The sequence below is a fragment of the Pithys albifrons genome, chromosome 1, assembly GCF_047495875.1.
Source record: "Pithys albifrons albifrons isolate INPA30051 chromosome 1, PitAlb_v1, whole genome shotgun sequence".
NCBI lineage: Eukaryota > Metazoa > Chordata > Aves > Passeriformes > Thamnophilidae > Pithys > Pithys albifrons.
In genome coordinates this window covers 251,258-278,139 of record NC_092458.1, presented here as the reverse complement: position 1 = coordinate 278,139, position 26,882 = coordinate 251,258, and the positions used below count along the sequence as shown (strand labels likewise).

Here is a 26,882-nt window from a genome sequence, read left to right as displayed (position 1 = left end):
TGACACTTCTGTGACTCCTCCTCTTCTCTTGTGATAGATATCAAAATCTCCTTGTAAATTTGAGGTATAGGCCATCCGAATTAGTGACAGTCAGGTCTTGGTTCCTTTCTGGCTGTGTGGGTGGCAACGGGAGATATGCTGGTAACTAGACACGCACTAGCACATTCCACAGGAATGCTGCCTTTCCCAGCTCTTTCCCTTGCATTTCGCAGAGCATGCAGCAGCTGGATCACTGCTTGGCCAGAGAAATGCATGTGCTCTCCTCAGCTCTGCTCTGCTAGCCCAGGCACCCTTGCTGCTCTCTGCCTTGCAGCATCTGCAAATGGTTTCCCACTTTTCCCTTCACTGAGCTGCCACAAAAATACCCTCCAGCCATAACGGGGAGAGAGAAATGGGCAGCAGCTACACAGTCAAGAGAAGCTGTTCAGCCTCCTGCTGGTGTGAAGTATTCACTCCCTTTTCCCTTTCTCTGGAGGTAGAGCAGGAACAGAGACTGTGGTGAGTGCATGAAGTGATCAAGTGCTGAGATTGCACAGCATATGCACCATCATTTCACCACCTCAATTTAAAAAGTGGGTTGTGATCGTAACAGTATTTAAATATACTTCAGGTTACTGTTTAGCCTCTGCATTTTCATTAATTATGTGATGCAGTCTGACTCAGGCTCTTATGCAAGTCCTGAGCTCTAATGAAGCTGTATGTTGTAGTCATTTAGTGCGGAGCTGTTAAGGGTCATTGGTGTTTTCATTAACACAGAATGCTTTCTGTCCCAGAGGGAAGGGATTTGAACTTCCAGACTAGGGATGTGCAACCAAATTTTGTATCTCCTCTGCAGCTGTGGAGATGTGTGACAGCCAGGGTTGTTCTTATCTAATTAGGTAGATTCTTGGGTAGAATCTGGGGAAAATCAGGCCATTTACAAAGTTGCTTTGTGCTGAGAAATTGCTGCCTCCCACAATTTATCTCAGTATTTTTGTTTGTAAAAGATGCTGTCTATCAGAAACAAAATTCTTCTGCGATCTAAAATAATTGAAGGCTTTTAGTTCATATTCAAAACTGAAAAGTAACTCCAGATTGATGTAGAAACCTCCAGCCCGTGACTGTATCCGCACACTGTGATGTGTCACTCCTGCAATGAACAGCCTGGAGGAGAGAGTGGAAAGGGCAAGTCTTATGGCAGGTCTAACATCCATGTTTTAAACCAGATTTGCCTTTTGACAGCAGTGATAGCATTAGAGCTGGGGCAGGAAGAGCCATGTTGGTAGTACCAGAGAGACTCCAGCCACTAAAACTTTGAGGCAGAATTTTCTGGTTTGCCTTTAAAAAAAAGTGCACTGGTGTAGATACTGAAGCTTGTTTACACAGTGTTATTTTTCTGGGACCAAAAGGCTGCAGGGTGAATTATTGGAATATATTTGAATATATAAATGCTGGGATAAAGCCAGAAATACTAAGTCCCTTGTTGAAATACTCCTTTCCCAAAAGGCCATTCTACCACATCTCTGTGTATGTGCAGGCTGATTTGACTCCAAAACAGAGATAGCACATGGTATTTTTCACTGTTCCCCACAAAAATGTACAACAGGAAATGCCAGAAACCTTGTATTACTAATCAAAACCAGCTTTTCTTAATCACAGGATTTTAATAGATGTTCTGTGCAGAACTATAACTAGTAATCCAATCACTCATGCACTCTTCTCCACTCAATTCCCTGTAACAGCCTAGAGATTGCAATTGCTTTCCTGATTGTAGCAATTTTAAAGCCCTGCTCCTGCTCACCCAGTCGTGAAAGATGACTGGATGCACTGACTTTGTACCTAAATCAAAATGGAGCAGCAGCAGATTGGAATTGTAGCAATAAAGGAAAAAACAGACCCATTCGAGATTTTTTTGAGCAATTTTAAATAATTGGAAATCAGTTGCTCTGTTTTTTCAGTAAGGCAAGTGAGGGGAAAAAAACCCCAAACCTGTCTACCTGTGATTCATGCTGCAAGTGCACACATGCTGAAGAATCTGAGCCAGAGAACTGGGGCCACAGCAGGCTGTGTATGGATGTGTCCTTGAGCTCCGTTCCACATGCACAGTCATAGAATCACAGCATGGTTTGGGTTGGAAGGGACCTTAAGGACCATCTAGTTCCAACCTCCCTGCTATGGGCAGGGAACCTTCCACTAGACCAGGCTGCTTAGAGCCCCATCCAGCTGGGCCTTGAACACCTCTGGATTCCAGTGCCTCACCACCCTCAAAGTAAAGAATTTCTTCCTAACATCTCATATAAACCTGCCCTCCTTCAACTTAAGGCCATTACCCCTTGTCTTATCACTTCATGTCCCTGTGAAAAGTCCCTCTCAAGATCTCTTTTAGGCTCCCTTTAGGCTGCTGTGAGGTCTCCCTGGAGCCTTCTCTTCTTCAGCCTGAACAGTCCCAAGTGTCTCAGCCTGTCTTCCTGTGAGAGATGCTCCAGCCCTTGGATCAGCTTCCTGGCTCTTGCCTGAGCTTGCTCTAACAGGTCCATGTCCTTGGTGTGACTGGCCCTGTCTAGTTTTTTTAACCACTGCTGTTAGGCAGTAGAGGAAAGGCAATTGGGGTACAGCTGTGTTCACCACCATACTGCCTCTTATCCTCTTTGCTCCTTTATTTTTGCTTTTGTCAGGCCTAGAAGAGAAATGTTATTTCTGTGATGAACCCTATCCTTGTATCAGTCAGGGTTTCTCTGCTGCTCAGTTCCTCATCCTTGCAAACCTGGCACAACCACTTGCAGAATTCAGGGTGTATCCTGATCTTCCTGGCCTTTGGCATCAGCACTGCAGGCAGCCCTCACCAGGGCCATGCCATGCTTTCATGCTTCAGGTGTTTAGCAACAGTCTCCTAACACTGGGAAGCAGACCATTCTGTTCAGAAGACATGGCACACCACCACCCACCCTCTCCTTGGGGCTGTCATGCTTGTCCACAAATTAGCTTTTGCTAATTAGTGCTGTGGATGATTTCCCTCTCTTCACAGTCAGTCCCTCATTAACTCACTTGCAGGAGCAATCTTTTCTAAAAGAGTTTGGGGGTTTGTGCGTACTTTTTGGGTTTTCTGTTTGTTTATTTTCTTTTGGTTTTTGTGATTTCAGAGGTGTGAGAGACCAAATTCTGGTAAGGATTGCTTTAAAGATGCTGGTAAAACTGTTCTTCTGACACCAGAGTATAAAATATAAAAATCTACCTTATGCTCAAGCACTTAGCTGAAAAAAAACCAAAACAGGCCTGTGCTCTTGAGGGCTGAGAATGAACACCACAGACACTGCTTTTCAGACATGTCAAATTATGCATCCTATCCTGTAAGCAGGCATCCAAAGCTGTGATTCACAACTGTCACTCCTTTGATACTCGTATTTTCATGCATGACGTATGTTCTTTCCAGTGGATTGTCAAGACTGTGGCTATAATAAAACAACAGAAAACTTTTTCCTTTTATGATTGCTCCTAATACTTTATATTAAACAGGGAAATGTTTTTGTTAATTTGTAAGTGATGACTTGTAAACAAGTATTTTCACAGCTCTGAAAGTGACAGATCCTTGATGAAGTTTCCCTGGTGGTAATGTTTCCTTGCCATCAAATAAACAGTCTGGTCTGTCTCCAAGGTGAAGACATGAAAGAAATCTGCCACTCCAAGACAGTTAGACATTAAGAGCCAGAAGCATACCAGGTAAGTGCATATGTTTCTATCAAGCATTGCAGTACAAGCCTTTTGTAATTACTGCCCATCCTCTACACTGCTCACTGTCCGATTATCATATTCCCTGTGGCAATGACTTCCACACTCCTGCTACCACCTATTTTCTCCCTGTTGCAGCTGAAAACAGGTGCTTGTGTTGTCTTTGGCTTATGCTTTGTGTCTGGGATTGGCCCTATTTTTAGTGGAACTGAAAGACACCACTTGGTTTCTTGTACACTTTCAGTGTGAGGCTAATGTCTGTTACAATGGTTAGCAGAGAGGTATTTTGATCCAACTTCTGAATCAATCAACCAACTTTAATCACCAAGAGGACTTTTAGACAACTATCTGTTTGCAGAACAATATTTTATTAATAAAAAGAATTATAAACAGTAAGAAAGAAATGCCAATTTTACACTGAATGAAAAATCCAAAATAAACTCCCAGAAATGTGCCTCAGTTCTTCTCGCTCTGTACAAGAAATTCTATTAGGTAGTAATCCCACATACACACATCCAGCTCTGGGGTTGTCGGCACAGGAAGGACATCGACATGTTGGAGTGAGTCCAGAGGAGGCCACAGAGTTGATTAGATGGATGAAGCATCTCTCCTATGAGGAAAGGCTGAGAGAATTAGGATTGTTCAGCCTGGGAAAGAGAAGGCTTCTGGGTGACCTAATTGTGGCCCTTGCAGTACCTGAAGGGAGTTGACAGGAAAGATGTAGAGGGACTTTCATGTAGTGACAGGACAAGGGGGAGTGGCTTCAAACTGAAAGAGAACTGGTTCAAATTAGACATTAGGGAAAAATTGTTTGCTGTGAGGGTGGTGAGGCACTAGAACAGGTTGCAGAGAGAAGTTACGGGTGTCCTATCCCTGGAGGTGTTCAAGGCTAGGGTGGATGGAGCTCTGAGCAATCTGGTCTAGTTGAAGGTGTCCCTGTTCATGGTGGGGGGGTTAGAACTAGATGATATTTAAGATCCCTTCCAACCCAGGCCATTCTGTGATTCTATGATTTAAAGATGAAGTACAAAAAAGCATCGTGCATACTTCTATGCAGAGCACCTACATGGCTGGACAGACTTATCAATACACACAAAAAAATCACATCAGTGATTAAAAAAGCCATGCTCTGGGTAGCACCAAGGAAAGAATTATGTGAATTTAAAAAAAATTCACTGACAACTGCAAGCTCTGAAATCTTGAATTAGGGACATGATTGACCAATTTCTGCTTGCAGTTTCATCTCATCTTTTCTCAAGGGAAATTTGTCAATAAGGGCAAAGAGCTCAGCTGGTGTTGCTGGGAAGGGATAGCGTTCCTTGTCCATTCCGTGCTTGTCCATCACCACGATGTTGAAATTGTAGTGGGGGATCCTCAGCAGCAGCCTGCAAAGCAAGGAACCTCTGTTAAAGCCTTTCACCAGCTGGGCACTTACAATGGGCAGAACCAGCCTCTCAAGTCTGAGCAGAGGAAGGTGGGGATGGTCAGAGAGGGTGTAGAGCCCACTTTGTTTCAGTATTAAGAAAAAGGAGCAGATGCTTTAGGGAAGGGTCAGGGTAACTGCAGCCAGCTCTGTTTTCTTCTCAGACCTCCGACTGTTAGTACAGCACGTGCCCTTACCTATTGCTATCACAAGAGTGAAAAAGGTAAGGCAAAAAAGTAATATATGCCTTGCCTGAAGAAGACCATTGTGATGAAGCTAGAGTTATAAATAGATTATGCCCTTTCTTGGCTTCCACATGGTACAAAATCACAATAAGAAAATGCAGGACAAAATTATTGGACTCTGCTTTCATTTTTACCTAATAAAAACAAACATCTACTCGGTGGTGACTACAATTTATGAGAAGGAAAGTCACTTGCCAATCAGGGAGGAGTTCTTTTATTCCAAAGTGGTAAAAGGGGTCATTTAAGTTCCTCTGAAGGTGCAGGACTAATCAAGTCTTATCCTGCTGGAAGACACAATGAATTGGATGATCCACAGTCATCATCATTAGTGTGGGGTAAATAAATTCAGGCAGCAATGAGAGAATGGTGTGAGGACAGGGAAGCTGCCTTGAAGAAGAGGAACAGGAGACAGGGGAATATTGGAAAGTTGTGAAGCATCAAAACTGACTTTCCTCAGCCTTCTAACAAGTTTGAGCACTCTAGGCATAGTCTTGTTGCAATTAGGGAGCTTGGCCATTAAATTCAAGTTAAAATAAAGATTAAAGCTAAACAAGAGTGATGAACCTACAATCATCTTGTGCCTTATATCACCTAAGGAAAATGCTTACCTTCTGAAAGTCCCAATGCTAAATAAACTTCTGAGCTTTCCAAAGTTTTAACTAGGGTACCTGTGCTCATTAGCATACTGAAATGCCAATTCTGGACATCTTTTTTCAAGAGTGCATTTCATATTGATTTAAGTGCATTCTAGAAATGGAAAGCTGTAATTCACACATTAAACAACAACAAGAAAAAAAAAATCAATGGAAAACTGTCTTTCACTGAGTGCAGGTCATACCATACCAATTTCTGAAACGTAGCTCCATTAAAGATTGCAGGGGAGCAGGGATGAGGTGTTAAGAAAGCTTATTATTTTCTACAGAGCCACAAGAAAACCATCTCAACATTAGTAAAAAGGTACTTTTCAAAAAAGTAAAAGCGAGGAGGTTTTGTTCCTTTTTCTTTTATAAAGAATAATTAGTTTTATAATTAAAAAAACCCAACCCAAACCAAAAAACCTTCTCTGATGTGTCAGCAACTTGTACTGCCTCCAATTAAATCTCACTCCCTTTTATCAGGCATATGACAGAATATGTTGCCTAAGATGTTCCTGAACCTTTTTTTCCAAATAAGTACTAGTTTTGCTGCCAACAAGTCCTTCACTTTTGGCTTTTGTTGTCTTCCTGTCCCTTGGAAATGCTGACACTTGAATTCTCCCCTTCAAGTGAAAACCAAACCCCTACTAGCCTAAAACCAAGTTAAAACAGTTTTGGCACTTCAGTAAAACTGCTGATGCTGCAGTGGGCTGAGTAGGCTGTGCTAATTTCCTCTTTGAAATACTGCCCATATCATTCCTGTATGTGACACTTCAAAGAGCCACCACTGCTTCCCCTTTGGGCCTGGCCAAAACCATCAGTGTTGGTGCAGAGAGGATGAGCTGTTGCTGCCATGTGGGGCTGCCCTGGCAGCTGCTCCATGGCAAAGGAGGAGTTTGTCCTTGCAAGGAGACTGTGGCCTCTCATGTTAGCATCAGACCAACTCCAGCACAAAGACATACTTTGAAGTGTTTCCAGTTTCAGATCTATAACATAATCATGGGGATATTAAATATATCATAAGTAAAAACAATAAAATAATATAAATTAAAATAAAATAATAAAAACATTATATGAAACCTAATAAATTAAATATTAAAGTTGTTATATTTTATTTTCTGTTATTTGCAGTAGCTATCACACAGAGATAAATCAATAAATTAATCCTAAAGCATACTCATAATCATCTACCTTTCAGCATCTAGCTATGTACATTAGAGTAGAATATGTATATTTAGAGAGTAAGTTGTAGAGAATCAAAAGCAATGCATCTTGTATGATAAGGTACAAACATTACAGCAGTAAGAGGCTCCTTTACCTGAGTTGCAGGGCAAGTGATGGGGGCAGCAGCTTTACACCTATTCTTCCTATCTGAGCTGGGAAGACACCAACCAGCTCAACCACGGTAACATGTCGTAGGTCTAACCCACACTGTGCTGGCTGGAAGGGTTAAAATAAGAAACAGGTGTGTTAGTTCCCAGAGAGAGAACAGAGGGATGTTTTGAGTGTTCATAGAGCCCCATCTTATGTTAGTGAGATGTTTTAAACTGAATTGAGAACATAATTTGAAAACTCTCTAATTTTCATGGCAAAGAACTCGAGCCTCATGACTCCAAGCAGTGCTAAATGACAGATTCTTCGCTACTCCACAAAATCCCCCCAGCACACAGAGACCACCTCGGAGAAATATAAACTTGTCTCTGTAATGACATGAAAGGATGCCAGGGTATAAAGCATTGTACCAATAATGTAATTCGGCAACCAAAGCAAGGTATGTGAAATAGAAGTTGACTGCAGAAAGTTTACTTCCATGCCAACTTTGCCCACTGTCAAGCGGTGGATAATAGACTATAGCCAATAAATTTAGTATTTTAAACTATTTCACTTTGATACAGATATTAAATTTTCTTGCCAAGTTTACCTAAGGGGGAAAAAAGCATTGATTTTTATATTTTTCTTACATGCAACTGTAACTTAAGCCAGCAGTTAAAAACATCATCCTGTTCATATCTCAGTGACTACTTATACCGAATTTTGTTACAGTTGTGAGAAGGAAAAAACAAGATAAAAGACTTGTTGCTGTGAAAGAATACAGGATTGATTCCTTTCCTTCCTTTCCCTGAGGATACAGATACATTTTGGAGATACATCCCTAAGTCTAGCAAGAAGCCAATAAGGACATTGCAGTTATAACACATAAGAAGGACAATCACCAGAAGTTTTATTTGTTTTTTTGAACAAAATACCGCAGTGTTATCTCCAGCACTTTGGACCATTTCTGTGCTGACTCTATAGCCCTTTGCAGGTTTACTTGCTATTTCTGAACCTGTTCACACTTCCTTGCATTGTAGTTACAAAGTCTGTAAGCCTGGTTTGCATGAAGTGCATCCACTGAATTGCTAGAGCGTTGGGTTTTTTCTCAACTTCTTTAGCAGCTGAGTTAGGGAATTGTTACTGGAGGCAAATTATTAGTAAATTCATTTGTGGATGATGGAAGGGCCAGAACTGCCTGGCATGCAGTGACTGGTCAGTCAGAGGCAGCACAACCCAGAATGGAGCTGAATTAGAGACTGGGGAGATGTCTCAACTCCAATGCCTGTGAAAAGGACTAATCCAGAAGCATGATTGCTTCAGCCAGATCCCCCAGTGGCTGCAATATAACAGCTGAAGTTTATGGATTTATATCAAACAGTGGAGCTTGTCCTCTTGTGTCTTTCCGTAAAGAAAAAAAGAATAGTTCCACATCCCCATTGAAAGTGTTTTACCTGCAGCATTCCCAGCTGCATCCTGTAGAAGAAGTTGGCTGCCGTAGGAGTTGAAATAATTAGCAGTCTTCGCTTCTCATAAAATTGATCCAGAAGTGCAGCTGCAGTCCTCACATTCACATTAATATTCATGGCTAGAATTAAAATTAAAACCAAAGTTACAGAGCATACTGGAAACAGATCTATTTCTACAAGCACAGTTAGACAGCAGAAACACAAGAAAAAGAAACAACAATAGAGAAGACATGGGTGAAATATTTTCTTCATCAAAGCCAAAAAATGTATTTTAAACTTATGGCTTGTAAGATGGATTGAGTCCAGAAGGAACATTTTGTAGAGAGCTCTGAGCTAAAACAAACCATCAGTTGTGAGGTACCATCATCATCCTAGGAAAGAGCAGCCAAAGGTGGCAAAGGCTTCAGCTCTAACTGTAAATGAGCAGAGGAGACAAAGATGTTGTTTCCTACCTCTGGGACACTGCAGTTGTATTCCATCCCACACTCCCTTCCCAAATTCTCACTGCCCTGAGAACCAGTGCCCTGTCAGTCCTTCTGGTGAAGTGGTGAAATACTCACTTACGTGCACAGGTTGGCTCCACTCCTGACCACCCGAAATTGTACTGGCACACTCTAGCTGGGCTTCCTTGGAGCTCATAGCCACCAACGCAGGAGAACTCGCATGTAGCACCATAATTATTTCCATCACCTGAACACTTGACGTAGCCATTATCTGGGGCATTTAATTTCACACAGCGTCTGACTTTATGCAAGAGAAAACCAACAAACAAGGCATGAATCACCATTTGGTACAAGGGTACCATGGGCCAGTAAAATACCAGTACTGAAGACATTTCTCTGTTTGCTTCAACCAAAACAAACCCCCACCCTGAACTCTTATGTAAACTAAAAGTAAACAGATGTACAGGTGTATGCGTGTGATTGTGGTCTCATGGTGACAAAAGGTCATGGAGCATCAAGACTGAAGCTGAAACCTACAGGTTTCATTCCTGTATATTCAATTCCACATTTGAAAATTTGGACTTGTGAAAGGGAAGCTCTGCTTGACAGATGTGAGTCACAGCTGAAAAACTTCCTTTGCATCCTTGTTTCAGCAGCTCACAAGCCAAGCATCAGGCAGAAGCTTTCAGGAGGGAAGGGAGAAGAAGCAGGAAGAGTGATCAATGAAGCTCTTCCTGAATGTGCAAGAATGCTGCCCCCTCCTGCAGACCTGGCCCCAGGGTCTTCAACAAGACTGTGTTCTCTCTTTCAGCATCAACATAGACTTTATATACACATACATATGCAGAGAAATACAGAAATGAGATCAGTTTCAAATTGCCTGCTAAACCAGATGCAAATCAGTGACTGTATTTATAGGGAAAAACATCATTCTTACCTCTGACTTTAACAAGAAATTTGCAAGTGCCTTTGTTCTCAGCTCTGTCATACACAGTATATTGAATTTTGTGGTCGCCTTCTGGAAAATGTGACCCTGGTGGCAGGCCCTTCAAAATAACACTAAAACACAAAATAAAATAGAACAGACATTCACAAATTCAACAGTATTTTCCTACTCATGAAGCTGTAAAAGCCTGAAGAATGATGTTTGTGGCACGCTAAGTCTGGCTGCACTGCAGGACTGAAGACTTCAGAGTAATCAAGAAAGCAACTGGGCAGCAGCGACCAGGGTATTTAAAGCCCACTCTAAAGTTGTACAGAAAGATCTCACCCTGTTGAGGCAAGGGAAGCAGAGCAGGCAGGGCCTGGTCCCTTCCTATAACATAATCCATAATGCAGCCAAGCCATTGTGCCAAGAGAAGCTCAAGCCTCCTTTTCCTTATAAGGAAAAATCAAGACTGAGTCTCCCTCGTTTTCTATTGTGAACAATCCACTGTAGGGAGTGCAGCCTAACCCAGAGCTGTCACAGTACAAGAAAAATGGGGATGTGTCCCATCTAGGTGCTTCTGAACTGCTCCTATGATTGCCATTTGTGACTGTTCATATGCACAGAAACGGATCAGAAAGTGAGATTTAGTGTCACAGCAGAAGGGTGTGGTGATCCACAGCAGCATTTTCACCTGGAACTTGCCACTATCCTGCAAATGAGGCAGGAGAATTTAGACATGTTAAACATATGCTCAGTATTGAAGCACTGAGGTCAAGTAATGTTCCATGTAATGGAAAACTTTTGTACTCATGGAACTGCAAGACCCTGTGCATTTAAGGAAAGCACTGCATCCTCTCAACAACATCACAGCCTGGCAAGACTTTATAAAAACAGAGACGTGGCTTACGGAAAAACTTCCACTGAATCAAGAGTTTGCCTCTTTGAGCTGACAACAGTTACTTATATAACAAAGTCTGCATGGGATATTCCTCACTTTTTTGCCTATCAGGCAAAAAGACTTTGAAATTTCTTTATTCTGACATTTTCAAAATTTTTGTTTCATCAGGTGTAATTTTTTAACGCTGCTAATTGTATTAGAATTATTAGATCAGACTTTTATAGCAATATTGTTCTTAACTGTGCAATGAATTCCTCTTTCTAGTATTATTAAATTACAGCAATAAAAGTGCAGTATCATTATATCTTTCAATAGGTTTTTTCTATTCCCATTAAATGCAAGTATCTTTAAGGTTATAATGTTGAGCTTTTAAGCTTAATCAGTCCACTATTAAAACATTAAAAGACATAACTTGCTTACTGAAAGAAGCATATTTTCTATACTCCTACCATTATAATAACCTAGATAGAGTAACATAAATCCTGCATGACAAAAATGGGAAAATCAGAGGCAGTAGTACCATCAAAAGTACACCTGGCTCCTGGAAAATGTGACTATGAAATCATAAAGAAAAAATTGACAAAGAAATCTTTAAATGTTAGTCCAATGTTTAAAGTTACCAAAGTTTCAAAAAAAGAAATGTTATTTTAGAGGTAACTTCAGAATTCTGGGACTTCAGTAGCCAGCACTACTTCAGGAGGAAGGCTAAGGATGATTTTTTTGTGCCACAATTTAGCTTGGTTATTTTTAAGACAGTCAAACTTTCCTCTGCTGTACCTCCAAAGCACTACTCTCTTTTCATTGATATGTACAAAAGGTAACTTGCTGTAAGAAAACTTATTGACCTTAAGATCTGCAAAGAAGCTCTAGAAAATTTCACAGATCAAAATGCTTTTGTTTATTCCATCAACTTTAACATAACCACAACAATCTGCTATCCAGGTCCTGGATTCTACAAGTTGTCCAAATAAGCATCTTGGATGAATTATGGGGAAAGGGTTCCCAGCCACCCTCACCTGATGAATTTCTAACCAAGAAATAAGAAGGAGAAAAACAGAAACATCCACAGATTTTCACCTACTCTGTCAGAATCCCATCAGCAGTGTCCCGCCCCTCTGGGGTGTCCCAGAACACTCTGGCTGTCAACTTGTTGGGCTCCGCAGTTTTCTCCTTCACACTCGGGCACTGGATCCTTGGAGGTTCAGTATCTGTTGGAATAAATGTCACAGAAATGGGCACTGGTGCACCTGTTGGAGCTATGCATTTTCTTCACAGCTCTCTCCCTGCTGTCAGTGTAACATAGGACCACCTTCTTCTGGCCTCCTCAACACTGGAGATGTCCCAGCCAAGGCATCTGAAGCTTGCACTTTTCACCCTTTTGTCAGAACAGCTGATAATGATCAGCCCTTTGCAATGCAAAAAAACTACATTTAAAATTAGTTTTTGCAAATTTATTTGCATAGTTCAGTTAGAAAGTAATGTCAACAAATGGTCAGCTTTGAACTCCAAGGAGCAACGTGAAGATTGTGCCCAAGGTGGCCAAGAAGGCCAATGGGATCCTGTCCTGTATCAAAAATAGCGTGGCCAGCAGGACCAGGGCAGTGACCCTTCCCCTGTACTCTGCATTGGTGAGGCCACACCTTGAGTGTTGTGTTCAGTTCTGGGCCCCTCAGTTCAGAAAGGATATTGAGGTGCTGGAGCGAGTCCAGAGAAGAGCAACGAGGCTGGTGAAGGGACTGGAGCACAAGCCCTATGGGGAGAGGCTGAGGGAGCTGGGGGTGTTCAGCCTGGAGAAGAGGAGGCTCAGAGGTGACCTCAGCACTGTCTAGAACTACCTGAAGGGAAGTTCTGGCCAGGTGGGGGTTGGTCTCTTCTCCCAGGCACTCAGCAATAGGACAAGGGGGCACGATGGGCTCAAGCTCTACCAGGGGAAATTGAAGTTGGAGATCAGAAAAAATTCTTTGCAGAGAGAGTAATCAGGCATTGGAATGGGCTGCCCAGAGAGGGGGTGGATTCCCCATCCCTGGAGGTTTTTCAGCTGAGCTTGGCCGTGGCACTGAGTGCCATGATCTGGTAAAGGGACTGGAGTTGGCCCAAGGGTTGGACTGGATGATCTTGGAGGTCTTTTCCAACCCAATCCATTCTATACTTCTATGATTCTAAGGAGTCTGAATGTTCTATTTATCTGCATTCTTCTCTTTGTTCACCTGTGCTTTACATATTGTAATTAAGAGCATTTTTAAAGCACACTGAACATCAATTTCTATCTGTAAAACTTTGCATGTTACTCTTAACATGCTGGTTATAACTTCTGTAGTAATGGCAAAACAAGAAAAAAACAGAAGACTGGCATAATTGTCAGGTTGCAGAAAATTAATGCCACATTTCATGTTTTCCTAGTTATTCTTATAGTAATGCCTTACAGGTAATACAAAACAAAAAGGAAACTAGATACATTTTGAAAGACTGTTTATCTGGTATCATAACACTCTAATTATTATTCAGAAGCAAAGGAACAGTGGTGATGACAGAAGACACTGATGGAAGATAAAGATGATGCACAGCTGCTCATCTTCAGTGATATTCACTGACAATCCTGAGAGCATGGCAGAAATCCATTGTTGAACCAAACACCATCCCAATCATTCATTAAAAATTCTACACTTTATAGCTTAATCTCAGTTTTTGCCCATCTCTTGGGCTATGCCCAAAGTGAAGTCTAAATCCATGGAGTTACATACTAGCTTTAAAAAATGAACAGCAACACAGGACTGCTCTTTACCTGTGAACAGAAAGCAATCCCTGAAACACTGCTAAAATTTAAAGGGTGCAAGGCCTTGTCTTTTCTTTTGCAGGGCAGATACAAAGCACAATCTTGCTTCCTTTAACAAATAACAATGAGAAAACATTCAGGTCTTCATAAAGTTCCTTTCTTTCACAAGAGTTTTCCTCCAACCCCAAACACAGGAGCTTTGTGAGGTACTTCCATAGGAAGAGCTCCTGTTTTAATTTTGCACAGGTAAGTGCTGTACCAAAAATATTCTGAAAACATCAGGAATATTGCCAAATACCTTACACAAAAGCTAGTTTCTGTGGGAATTTCTTAGTAAATAAACAAAATATGTATTTATCTCCTCCTGTTCTTTGGGATGATAACCATCAATTTCTTTGTATTTCCTACTAGAAGGTGAAACTAGCAAGAGTTGGTTCCGACTCCACAGAGTAGAGCTACCAAAAATGAACAGCAGAATCCTCTAAAGAGTTTTTAAAGCTTTCTGTACTTTACAGGAACACCCTTCACTAATGATATTTAGGGCACTTAGTTCTTCTTTATAGAATTTGAAATTTTTTCAGCTTGTGATTTCATTCACTCCTCCTTCCTTCATCTGCTACAGTAGGCAAGTGAGCAGCATTTTCAAGCGTGCACTCCAGCTGTAGGTAGCACTTTGTCTGCTTTCCTCATGTTTCTTATTCACTTCTTTACTTTTAGAGGACTTAACCATTATGTGTGGAAACCTATTTACTGCAGCCAGTGAGAGCTCTGCCTTGCTCTACAAAGCTACATGGCTGAATTAGGGTAAGAAATAACCCAACCTCACCAAGGCTGCTTCTGGTTTCTGGCTCTGGTTAGTGCACTGTGGCAACCACTCACCACTGTGCTATGGACAGTACACATCAAATAAATATAATGCTGAAACATAAGACAGAGCAGCATTTAAGGACCAAGGGTTTTAAAATCTTAATTAATCAGAAAGCTCATTAGGCATTAGTGCAGAAAAGACTGGTTGGTATGAACTAGCTTGGACTTCCATGTCATAAAGACAAACAATAAGGTTATTGTGGGAACCAACTCACCAAGAACCCAGTGGCAAGATGGACTTTCTGGGAAGGATATTTGCTTTGGTCACTTCAACTGCCTGGTAGCATTCAACAGGCACTAAATAAACCCAACAAGAGCAGCTCTGATTTCAAACAGATCAAGAGAAAACAGCTGTCTACCAAGCAGGCTGTTTAACTGCAGTGTCTACTGGGGTGTGTTAAACCAAACAGTGCTCAGATCATTTTTTTCTCATTCCCTTGTACAAAGTTAATGCCAATTTACAGCATATTAAGCACTTTGGCCACAGCTTGAATGAAGGAAGACAGGTCTAAAAAACTCACAGTCTGTTTCAATGCAGAGAAGGTGACCAAAGACCATCCAGGCAATGCACAAGTGACAGAACTGAAACACAACTATCCCCAAAAATCCTTCAGTAAAATGTATGATGTGAGCATGGTGCTCACTTGCAGGTCAGGAAACTAAACTGGTTCCAACACAAACCCCAGAAGAGGAACCCACAAGGTTGCTGACTGCTGGAGAAGTTTTATCAGAGGCAAAAATTGTCCTGTGAGTGCTGGAGTGTCAGACCATCATTTAGTAAGTATTCCCAGGTGCAACTGGAGCCAGAACACGCTGCAAGGTCTCTGACCCTGTACATCAAGCCTTAGATTTTACTACAATGCCAGTGCTGAAAGACCAATGGAAAGCCAAGCGGATTTATTTAAGCTGTCTAGCGGGGCTGTGTATTAAAGGTCAGAATCTTGCCTGCAAGGTTTAAATCATGGACACAGAGATTGAGTTTTCATTAAAAATGTGGCACTGTTCTGCCACATTCTTTTAAGCTGTCATTTTTCTTGGCTATTTGGCAGCAGCAACTGGTACTCTGGCTCCATGTGGGGAAGTGACATTGCAGAAATGGCATCAGGAATTCAGCAGTGGAATACCCAATTTTAGATCAGCCTTTTGAATTTTATGGGGAAAAATGTTAAGTTTTCAAATAGGTTTTAGATTTTGGTTGGTTGTTTTTGTTTCTTGTTTAAACATACGCCATGAATTTGCCATATCAACAATTTCAACAAAAGTTAAAGAGCCTGTTAACTGTCTTTCTTACAGCTTGCTAAAGGTTTATGTTTATTTGCTTGTGAATTTGGGATGGCAAGAGGAAAGAAACAGAGGGATGGTTCTGAATGCCCACAGCTTTCTTATCCAAGAGTCCCTATGGGATAGGTAAACTGTGTGTTGTTCCATAAATATGCTGTTATGGCTGATGACATAAAACAGTACCTGGAAGTTAATTCAAAACATTAGTCTGTATCAAAAGCATAAAAAGGTGAAATCATAAAAAGGGGAATGAAAAACATTGTCCTGCTCTCCCCACCCACCTACACAAGGCATTGATTTGTATTTCAAAACATCCATTATCAGGACCTGGATGATTATTGACTCAGAGTGAAAAGCTTGTTTCAGATGGGAGCTGTTAGTCACTACCCATCAATACAGTCTTAGGATGTGAGAAGAGGAACTTAGCTTGGTGACAGGTATTTACAACAACCTCTCATACAATCAGCAGGAAAAGGAAATCTTTCTAGAAGAAAAGACAGTGCATTTTTCAATCTTCTAGAGTTAAATACCTATTTCAATATATGTTACAGTGCATTAGGGATATAATGGAAATATTGTTTAAGTTGGCATCTTTAGTTAATTGATAAACAAAAGCAGCTGTACGTTGATCTTTTAAGTCCTTCTATCTTTCCTACATGGATCTTCACTACTCCACTGTGAAGCCCAAGTAATTTTGTGCAAAAACAGGTAGAGGAAACCCCTTTGCTTCCAACAGTTTTTTAAGTTCAGGTCTGAAGTAATTTTTGCCATAGTCAATGCCAAAAGCTGTGGAATCCCCAGGCCACTTCCCTACCTATTTGCAAAAATGATACCAATTTGCCAGCCCACATCTCAGATCACGGGAGACATCCTGACTGCGCACAGTGCAACTGTTCACATGTTAAAGTAAGAAACAAACCAGCCTCTTTGCCTTTGCATTCATTGCTCCCTTCACCTTAATTTTACTCATCTTTTCAGCCAGTTCTCTCCTGGCCATTGGTAAACTTGCATAGGCTGCAGTTCACTGGTGATTTTTCTGCAGTACTGACTTACAGTAAGGAATATGTGTTCATACTGTTAGAAGTATGTCTGGTCACAAAAAATTTCTATTCTACTATCAGAAGGTCAAAAGATAACCTTATTAAACAACTTGTTAATTGCATGCCTCACTATTTGCCTATAGGAACTGTGTGCACACAAGGTCTGAAGGGGCCTTCTCCATACTATGTGGTATCATCAGAACTTCAAGCAGAGTATTTCTTTTACTGGGTTACTTGGGACTTGCAACCATACCCTATGGATCAAGTACCCTGCATTTTTGGAATAAAACTGGTAGTGCTTACATAGCCTCTTCTATTTTTTTTCTTAAAACATACTTGCTTACTTTACTCTGCAAGACAACGTCCTTTTGTGATAACAACCCCATCCCTTCAAACAGATGAGATTCTGAAAGTGCCAGGAAATACAGAAGACAATGTTTTATAATTTCTGAACTTCAAAGGTTTTGTTTTTCTTCCTCTGCCCACACCACTGAGAAGGACAAAGCTTGTTTTTGTAAATGAAAACAAGAGATACCACAAACAGTCCAGACCTAAGCAGCTCATTTCTACGTTTGTACAACACCAAATAACAGGAAACCTGAACAAAATCTAACACCAGGCCACAGTGCAAAGACTCCAAAACCATTTGCTAACCTAGACTGTGCCACAGGCATTCTGAGGAAAACCAAGTTATCTTACACAGAAAACACTGAGCAAAAACACTCTACCACCCACATGCTTAAATTACTGGTAACCAATTCAGTTGGCAAAAAAATACTTTCCTTTGTGGGTGGCTGCTGAAGCTTTTATCAGAGGCTTTTCAGAAAAAAAGGTAGCCAGCAGCTGAGACTCCACTACCTGCTGAAATTTCATTAGTAGTCAGGAAAGTTAAACTTCAGTATTTTTTTATCTTTCTTTTGATTTATGTATACAGAAACACTTATTCCAGCTGAGGTTCCCAGGAGACCACTGACTATGCAATGAAAATTGCTGGCATAACTGATGTGAACTAGGCTGAAATATAAATAAGGTCACTGCAACCCTGCTGGTAACTACAATTCATTTACATTCCCTGGATATATTTGGAGACCACGATCCCAAGGAAGAAAATCAACAGGTCAGACAACAGCTTTAGTTTCAAAACTGTTTTATCATTAAGCTGCAAAGAGTGTGACAGAACTGCAGCACACAGAACGTTCCAGAAGAGCAGCACAGTAATTACAGGCTATCAAGTAGTCACCCAGGAGATCAGCAAAGGCTGTTACAAGCATTGAAAAGTGCTGACCATTTACACCAGCCTCATCTTTATTAAAGTGGTAGTGCTTAGAGCTTGTGTGTAAGGAAGACACTCACTTTGGACTGAAAGCACTGAGTGACAGAACTTTGCATCCCTTGGAAAACTGTTCTCTGCTTCCTTAAGAGAAACAGTTGCTTTTTCTCCCCATTAAGTGGATAAAAAGGCATTTTTTAGTTTCTTTGGAGGACTTGGGCACTAGCAGGTACCTCAAGACCTGGACTTCCTGGGATGCAGAGCAAACGTCCTACTTACCAACACAAGATGCTGGCCGGCCACTCCACACTTTGTTGTCCATGCATGTTACGATACGATCACCCTTCAGCTGGTATCCTGGGGAGCAGTAGTACTCACACCTCGAGCCAAAGTAGGCACCATCCAAGCACTTGAAGCCTCCGTTGGTTGGCATGGACAGAGTAGGGCAGCGCTTTTCTGGAAAAGGAAACAAAGACTTCTGAAAATCTGTTGTCCCCCCTTTAGAGTAATGGGAATTACAAAGAAATAAAGGTGCAGCTGGCAAATGACAAGTGGGAGGAAGTCTTGTTCCATGTGAGGTTCTTCCACACTGTTCTTATCAGCTGCATTTTAAATTTAACTCTACATAAGAAATAGTGGCCTAATTCAATATTTATATGGGAAAAAGGATGACAAGTACCTATCCCTCTCTTCTCAGAAAATGTTTTACTGCAAGAGCCCATACAGACACATGATACAAATTGCGCCAACTTAGAAAGTCCAAGATGGACAATATTTTAAAGCAGCTCTAGGGCTCTGTCAAAAAACTATTCCCACAAATCAAAATCCCATACTCCCAACAGGCCCTATCTGCCAAGAGCATTTGTAGCACTCAGATGCTTATCATGCCATGTACCTCTGTAAGATCCTCAACAACAAACTAATCTACATGTCCAAATATACTGTCAACCTTTAAAAATCAGTGACAATACAAATATCAGAGACAAATGAAATTTTACTGCCTGCTGAACCTGCAGCACAAGTCACACACACAGATTTCACAACCACTTACGTTTGCACAGCACTTTCCCAGACCAGCGTTTGCTTGACTGACAGATTAGCTGGTGAGGCCCATGCAGTTCATAGCCTTTCTGACAGCGAATATCACATCTTGTGCCCAATACATTCTTGTAATATTCCCCTTGAGGTGTCCTGCAGTTTGCATAACCATGTTTCACTTTAATGGGGGAGCACCACGGTGTTTCTGACACAGAGAAGTAAAAAATCAACACATAACAACGAGAAAAATGTAAAATTTCACACACTAATATACAATCACTTTGTTTATTCAAGGTCACAGAGAAGAAATGGAAAAAAAATGTCTTATTTAATAAGCCACCAATACTCAAAAGTGAAGAACACTGCAATGAGGTGCACATCAGAAGGTCAGCCCTCCAAAGAGTGGCAGCTCTTTTTTTATGAAAGGCATGAAATATTGGATTAGAAGGGGTTGGGAGGGTAGGTGGGTTTTTACTATGCTTTTTGTCCATGGAATAAGTGTGCCACCATGTGGGCAGTTTCATGTCAGCTGGATCTATTTTCCCTCTTGGTTTCAAGTAGACATATCTAATTGCTCTTTGATAAGAAAAGTTTGCATTAGGAACACCTTTGTCTAGCTGTAGTTGTTAGCTTTCTACATTTAGCTCTCTTAGTGCTCATTAAGAAAAAAATAAAAATCCTTCACTTCCACAAAGATGTGTGCAGTAAGGATAGTGCCTTGGCAGAACTCTGTAATGCTTCTATAGCTATAATGGATGTCACTTACATAAATCATATTGCCAATGTCGAGCTCGTGTGTGCACATTCTCCGTGTATCAGAACAACTGCTCAGTGTTTAAGCACAGCTCCAGTATTGCAAAGTTAGCACTCAGGATTAATCCTAAACTGAAACACATGAAGTGTGCAAGAGCTCCTTTGCTGTTCTCAGCAGTTCAGTGGTGCCACACTGAAACATTCAAATACTCTTTACAAATAAAATAGCCTTCTAAATAAATCTGAAGGCAAGTGTCCAATCCAACAGACATATGAAGAGCTTTCCAGAAAATACTGCCCTTATTCCTCTCTTTTTGGTAGTAATTTGTAGCTTCCAAGGGCAACAAGCATTTGGCCACATATATGCATAAAAGCATATGTATATAAAGCATATATTTGACAGCACAAACCCCTGCACTTGCTAATGTCAAGTCCTTTAGAGGGTGCCAATGTTCATTCACAAACATACTGTCTACTTAGCACATATTCAGAAAAGGAAACTCAAGCTGCCTAAGATTAAATTAAGTTCTAAATGTTCTCTAAGCTCTGAACACCACGTGTCCTACTCTTCACCTCCAAAGATGGGTGGAAGACTACCTTTCCCTAATACCATGGAAATGTAGTCTGAAATATGCAAACTACTTTCTAGTTGCTCCTGGATGCAGGACAGCAACGTGGGTGGATTTGCCAAGTCAGAAGAAAGCTGGAATTCGGCTGTGACTTCACAGCTAAGGCCCCTACCAAACTCATGGGGAAAGGGAAACACATGTTCATGAAACTGCATCTTCATTAACTAGTCAGGGCTATGCTTTAAAATATCCAGGATAGGGGTACCATCTTCTTGTGAGGGTTTAACACCACACTGTGCTGATGGGTGCAGTACCAAGCAGAGACTTTCCCTTCGCAGCTAAAGTTTCATATGCTTTGTTTAGCTTTGACAACAGGGTGCACAGGAAAATGAGCAGCTCCTCAGTAGGAATTTCCTACACAAGGAGTGACTAAGCCAGCCTCTTTCTCAGCTCCATGATTTGAAAAGGACATACTGGAAGAGAATGAGGGAGGAAGAGAGGGATTGCAAGGCAAAAAGAGAAAGATGACAGGTCCTAAAATCCTGTGTGACAACGTGTGACGTGCGGGAGGGACATGAGAAAATGTTCAAATTTTGCAAGAAAGATGGAAAAAAACCCAAATAAACCCAAACAAAATGCAAAGACTTAGCCTTCATACTCACAAAGTCACAAGGGACATTTAAAAATAATTTCTAGATCATCTTTGGCAGAGGTTCACTTTTAGCTCTTCATTCCTGTAATTATTATGTACATTTTCCTACACTATTTGGATCAGCTCCACACATAAATAAACAAAAAATCAATACAGCACGTTTTATTTCTCATATGTGAGATATTTATGTTCACTGTACAGTGTCTCTAGGACATATTTACACTTCCTAATGGAAACTACATTTTACATTTGTATTTTGCTGTGCTGGTCCTCAGTAAACACAAACAGCATCTGCAGAGATTTATTATCAAGCTTTGGACTAGGCCAAGGGCACATTCCTCTGGACTCCCCTGCTTCTCAAACACTGGTATTTTACAGTGACATGCTTATTTTTGTCTTTCATCAATACATGTGAAAACCCTCTAAAAGATGTGTAAGTGACATTATTCCCAGTGTCACCAAATATACAGTAATGAGGCACAGGACACAAGCAGCCAGTCTAACAGCACCCAGCACTTCAGGGGTAAAGTGCAGTTCAGCTTTTTGGTTCAGCCACACAATTCAGCTCCTGGATAAATCCTCCTATTCCTGAGCTAACAACAGCATCACCACAATCTCCCCTTCAGTGGTCTCATCCCAAAATTTCCAGCTTTTCTGTCCCACTTTTCTTCTAATGCTCAGAGACCCTAAACTTCAATTTATTTACACAGCTAACATATAGGATCTCCTTAACTAAGGAGGAGTTCTCAACTTTTTCTGCAGAAAGGTATAAACCTGGAATTACTAAGACAACATTGACTGATAGGGCAGAACTGGGGGAATGAAGACTCATTTGAGTTGATCTTTTACCCCAGCCAATTCGGTAATCCTTCAGCAAATCAGTCTCAGATATTTATGCCTCAGGTTTTCCACATATATAAACTCCAAATGCACATGGCTGATTTTCTTTGTAAAGGGTGTTAAGACAAATGTGCTTTGCAACATGATCAAGAGGCTAATAATAGTAGTAGAAAAAGGCAAAGCAGCTGTTGCAGGTATAGCAAATTGCCTGAGTTTTCTTGTAAATTTTTGTGGTTTTACAAACACACTTGCCTTGAGTAAACAGCTGTACATATATTTAAAAAGAAAAAAGGGGCTAACAGATTAAAAAATTGCAGTTTAATGCACAAACACAATACTGACAAAGCCTTTTCTGCAGTGCCATTGTAGCTACAGTGGTCTACAGAAAGAAGCGAAGCAAAGCTCGTAGGAAGAGGTAAAATACATTTTATACTGGATTAAATGATACTGTCAGAGAGAAAAACAACATCAAATACACTTTTGGATGCAGATAACTTGCAGAGCTTAGGAGGATCATCTGTTTGATCTAAAGCATTATAATACTCTAGAACTGATTGTGATTAGAAGAAAGTGGGTGAGGCAGGGCTTATAAAGGGAGCAAATATCTGGGTTTAGGCCAACTGAGGCTGCTGGAAAAAAAAACAACAGCCAATGAAAAGCACATCAAATGCTACAACAAACTTTGAGATCAAAGTTTGTTTGTTTTTAAGGGAAGGCACATACTGGTTTTCAAAGGCTAAGCAGCTACATGGAGTACTTGTGGAATATTAGGTCTGTGTGGGGCCCTGGGAGGTCACACAAGCTGTTTCCTGCCTCGAGGGAAAATCAGCCATGTTCCTGAAGGTTTTGGGACTCAGGCAAGCTACAGGTTTCCCAGACACCTCTTCTGGAACTTCACCATCCATATCAGCTTTGTTCACTTAACTGAAATTTGAGGTTTTATGTACCAGGACCTATGTACTGTTTCTTGGTTTAATAGAAAGTTTGTGCCTTAGTGTAAACTAGAAAGAACTACAAAGTTCCCCAGAGACACAACAGCCTGAATTGCACTTGGAAGTAAAACATTTCAATGCTGTGTTTGAACACTGAAAAACAGGCAGCAACCAGAAATGGTTAAAGACCCAGTACTGCCCCCACACCTGGGTCTTCTGATGGAGCAGTACAGTATTTGAGAAAACACATTAGGAATGAGGATCCCCAGAGCAGTGGCATGGGAGCTGTGCTGGACACAGGAACTGCTGTATTCAGGAAGCCCTTTCTCATGAAATGTAGTAAGAGACAGCCATGCCAAGTGGCAGGAACAAAAGCATTTTTGGGGCATTGTTCCCCCCAACCCTTTTTTGGTCCTGTTTAAACGGCAGCCTCAGCTGAGCACTTCTTCACAAGCAGCATGCAAAGTGACCAGCTGGTACACCAGCCAACAGAGCTGAAGGTTCACCAGGGAGGAAGGGAAAAGCTCTCTAAAAATGCTGTGGGCAGAGACAATCTTGGCCATGTTTCTCTGGAAAGCTGAGCAAGTGGAAAAACATCCAGATGAAGACAAAGGGGTGTAGTAGGAGGTCGATTTGCACCACTCCTGGTAAACTGCAGTGTTTTGTTTGCAGATGCCAAAGAGGATGAATTTGTGTGCTTGCTTGCACTGTTTAGTGAGTATGAGTGCAAAGAATAAAACCAGTGCTGCTTAGATATATGAATTCAGCTACAAATATCCATTTAGTTATTTGTTTCTGGGAAGCTTTATTTGTTGAGTAATGGGCCACACCCAAAATGCTGGACTGCACATCTGAGGAGAAGCTCTGAATATTGCTACATAGCCCACTTTTCCTTCTTTTGTCTTTCTCCACACCCTTCTCCCCAAAACCAACATAAAGCAGTATGCTAATGAAGAGTGAGCCTTTTCTACTCCAATGCTTTATACTCTTAGATTCACATTGTCTGTTCCTCAACATTTGGCAGCAACACTTGCAAACCTGGGGCAGTTTTTAGTATCTGTGTGAATGAGTCATTATGCTTCACTTACCCTGGTGACATTTTGGCTGACAGGAGTATAATTATTTTGGATCACCATATAATAGGAATTTATAAAGTATCCACAGTTTAATTACTTGCCTTCCCTGGCATGAATTGGCATTGACTTATCTTTGTGATCTCTGGAATTCTTTTTCTATGTGTCTGCTGAGGAACACAAGTTAAAAGGCAAAGAAAAACACATTTGCCTAAATAAAGCTTTAGAGAACTATATCTGCGTGTGTTTGAAAGCAAAATTTTATACTGAAGTATTTTACTGGAAGGAATATGAGACATTTATGAAAACAGTATCATAGCCATAACAGCTGTGTTTTTTCCTTTGTTGTTCATAAATGTCTGAATTACTTTGACTTACCTCTTGTACAGTCCATTGAGTCTTTGCAGAAAATCAGTAATGTACAAGACACCAAAGACCACTATTTTCAAGTAATCAAAATTATTACAACTCTAGCATGTCTATAGATTAATTCACTAAAAAACCCACAGATCTCACCATTTAAAGTGACAAATTAAATGCCAAGTTTCTTTACTGTCTAGGCTCCTGAGGGATTTTGGCAGAGGACAAAGGTATGGAGACAGAAGCAGACTTTTTTAAGAAAATGGACAAGTAAATAGAATATTTACTGGTAGCAGCAAAAAAACTTCTCAGTCTGGGCTGAATGACAAAGTCTTCCAGAAGAGGGAAGAAAACCTGAATTTGATCTATAAACATGCCAGGCCATTCATTCATCCAGCTACATAATTTGTTTTTGCAATGTACACATTCATTCATACAACACACTTCATTTGGCATTTCAGGTAGCAGGTTAACCTGAAATGCAAACAAATTGATGGGAAAAAAAAGTAATGAAAATCAAGTTCTCTTGCACGTACTTCTATACATCACCATCATTAAGGCCTGGGTTTGAGTAAGCTTATCACTGATGGTTTTGTTAGGATGTATAAACAAAAAGTGGAACTCTTCCTGATTTTCATGATTTAACAACTTGATCTTCCAGAAGAAAAGGTGGGGTAGAGGTTACTTACTCAGATGCATAAAAGAGTTGTGATGAGTACTTGGTATAATTTTCATTGTTAAAAACAGTAGAAATTAAATCTGGATATAAAAATCCATGAGAAAAACCATGGAGCTGGATTGCCAAGATTTTACAATCCATGAAGAGAAAAAGAACAAAGCTTTCTCTTAGCATTCAGCTGATCCTCTTTAGCACATAAGCAAAGCATTCACCTTTATATCTACTGCGTGCATACACATCCTCGTCATCTTCAAGGGGTGAGTATCCCGATCCTACAATACAAAACAAAAGAAAAAAACTGCAGCAAGAAAGGAAATATAAATTAAGAATAAAAGACAGCTTTGAGAAAAGACATGCAAGATTAGGATGCAATAATCTATGCAATGTCATCAGCATGGGCTTCTCTTAAGCTCAGATTCATAGCAGACCCAGTTTATAGTGAATCTGGAAGGGGCAAATTGATCTGATAATCCAGTGAAATAGTAAATTTCTCTCAGTGCTTTTAGAGCAGTGTTGTTCAGCATTAAGCTGCATGTTGAAAATCACAGCTCCTCTGTTATGGAAAGTCCACCTACCACGCAGTTGATCTAGTGAGCAGAGAGGTCTGAGGGGGTACAGGTGAAGGGGCATGTCAAAGGTTTCACTATAAAGTGGTTCCTTAGTGTCAGTGGCTCTTAACAGCCATCAGGCCAAAAAGCAGAAGTAAAATGACCATAAAAATGTGCAAAACTCAAGTACAACCCTCTTTAACAACCTGTATGATACTCAAGAACAAAACATAGAGGTACATTACCTGCAAACACAAGTTACACTCAAATGAAAAACACAATTTGGTTTCAACATTCTTCTGGAGTTGTTCAAATAAAGGGACAGTATAGTTCTATACTTTTAAAAACATGTGCATTGGCTACAAACTTAAAATAAAAATAGAAACTGCTTTCTAAAAGCCAGACACCATTTGGAGAACCACTATGCTAATAATTCATCAATAAATCACAGTTATTAAGAAAGCCTTCAAAATATTTCTAAGCAACATTTATTTCAAATCAGAAGCTTCAGAGCATGAAGTCTAGTCTAAATTCTAGATATGTCTTTCCTACGAAGAAGGGCTCATGCAAATTGCCCCTTGGAAAAATCTTGCCAAAAACCTTGAATGCTACAGGCAGCTACTCTGGGGCTCAGCACTACATTACAGGAGTTTCTCATGCTTGGTATCTCAAATTACTGCTAGGGGGTATTTCATTGCCATTTGCTGACGTCTGAGACCGTGGTCTGTAAAAGCTGCTGCTTAAAGTTAGGCAATATTAAATAATCTACGTACGTCAACAAGCTACTAATTTCATGCAAAAATCATACAAATATTCTTTAGAAATTAAACTCGTGAGTTTGATTCCTGTCAACATCTGTCCATAGACAACAATTTTTATTAAAAACAAACAAAAAACTCCAACAAAAATAAACTTTTCAGAAAACAGTGGAACTTTCTTACTCTACCAGACTCAAGAAAACCCAGCCCATGTATCTGCAGCTGCTCTGCAGGAGTGATTTTAGTGTATAGGGCTGGTCTAAAGAAGGGCAGTGCCCTCCACAGCACCAACCACAGCACTGCTCACAAAGGTTCTGATCACCTGAACATGACCTTTTGCACCTCCCAGGACCCTTCTCACTGCATTACTTGTGTGCTGGGTGCTGGCACCC

At 40.7% G+C, this 26,882-nt stretch overlaps 1 protein-coding gene across 2 annotated transcripts in view; it reads right to left on the bottom strand.

Moving 5' to 3' along the window:
• Positions 1 to 4,060: 4,060 nt before the first annotated feature.
• SRPX (sushi repeat containing protein X-linked) overlaps positions 4,061 to 26,882 on the bottom strand; it is a 49,279-nt gene continuing 26,457 nt past the window's right edge. Inside the window, exons 2-10 of one of the 2 annotated variants that reach the window (XM_071569325.1) lie at positions 25,397 to 25,456; positions 19,340 to 19,531; positions 18,568 to 18,744; positions 12,139 to 12,265; positions 10,169 to 10,290; positions 9,353 to 9,532; positions 8,774 to 8,907; positions 7,327 to 7,448; positions 4,061 to 5,090 (exon numbers count right to left, since the gene is read on the bottom strand). In XM_071569325.1, the coding sequence (XP_071425426.1) occupies positions 4,910 to 5,090; positions 7,327 to 7,448; positions 8,774 to 8,907; positions 9,353 to 9,532; positions 10,169 to 10,290; positions 12,139 to 12,265; positions 18,568 to 18,744; positions 19,340 to 19,531; positions 25,397 to 25,456 (1,295 nt within the window). In that variant the 3' untranslated portion in view covers positions 4,061 to 4,909. The remainder of the gene's footprint in view (positions 5,091 to 7,326; positions 7,449 to 8,773; positions 8,908 to 9,352; positions 9,533 to 10,168; positions 10,291 to 12,138; positions 12,266 to 18,567; positions 18,745 to 19,339; positions 19,532 to 25,396; positions 25,457 to 26,882) is intronic. The other variant, XM_071569333.1, reaches the window with a different exon arrangement.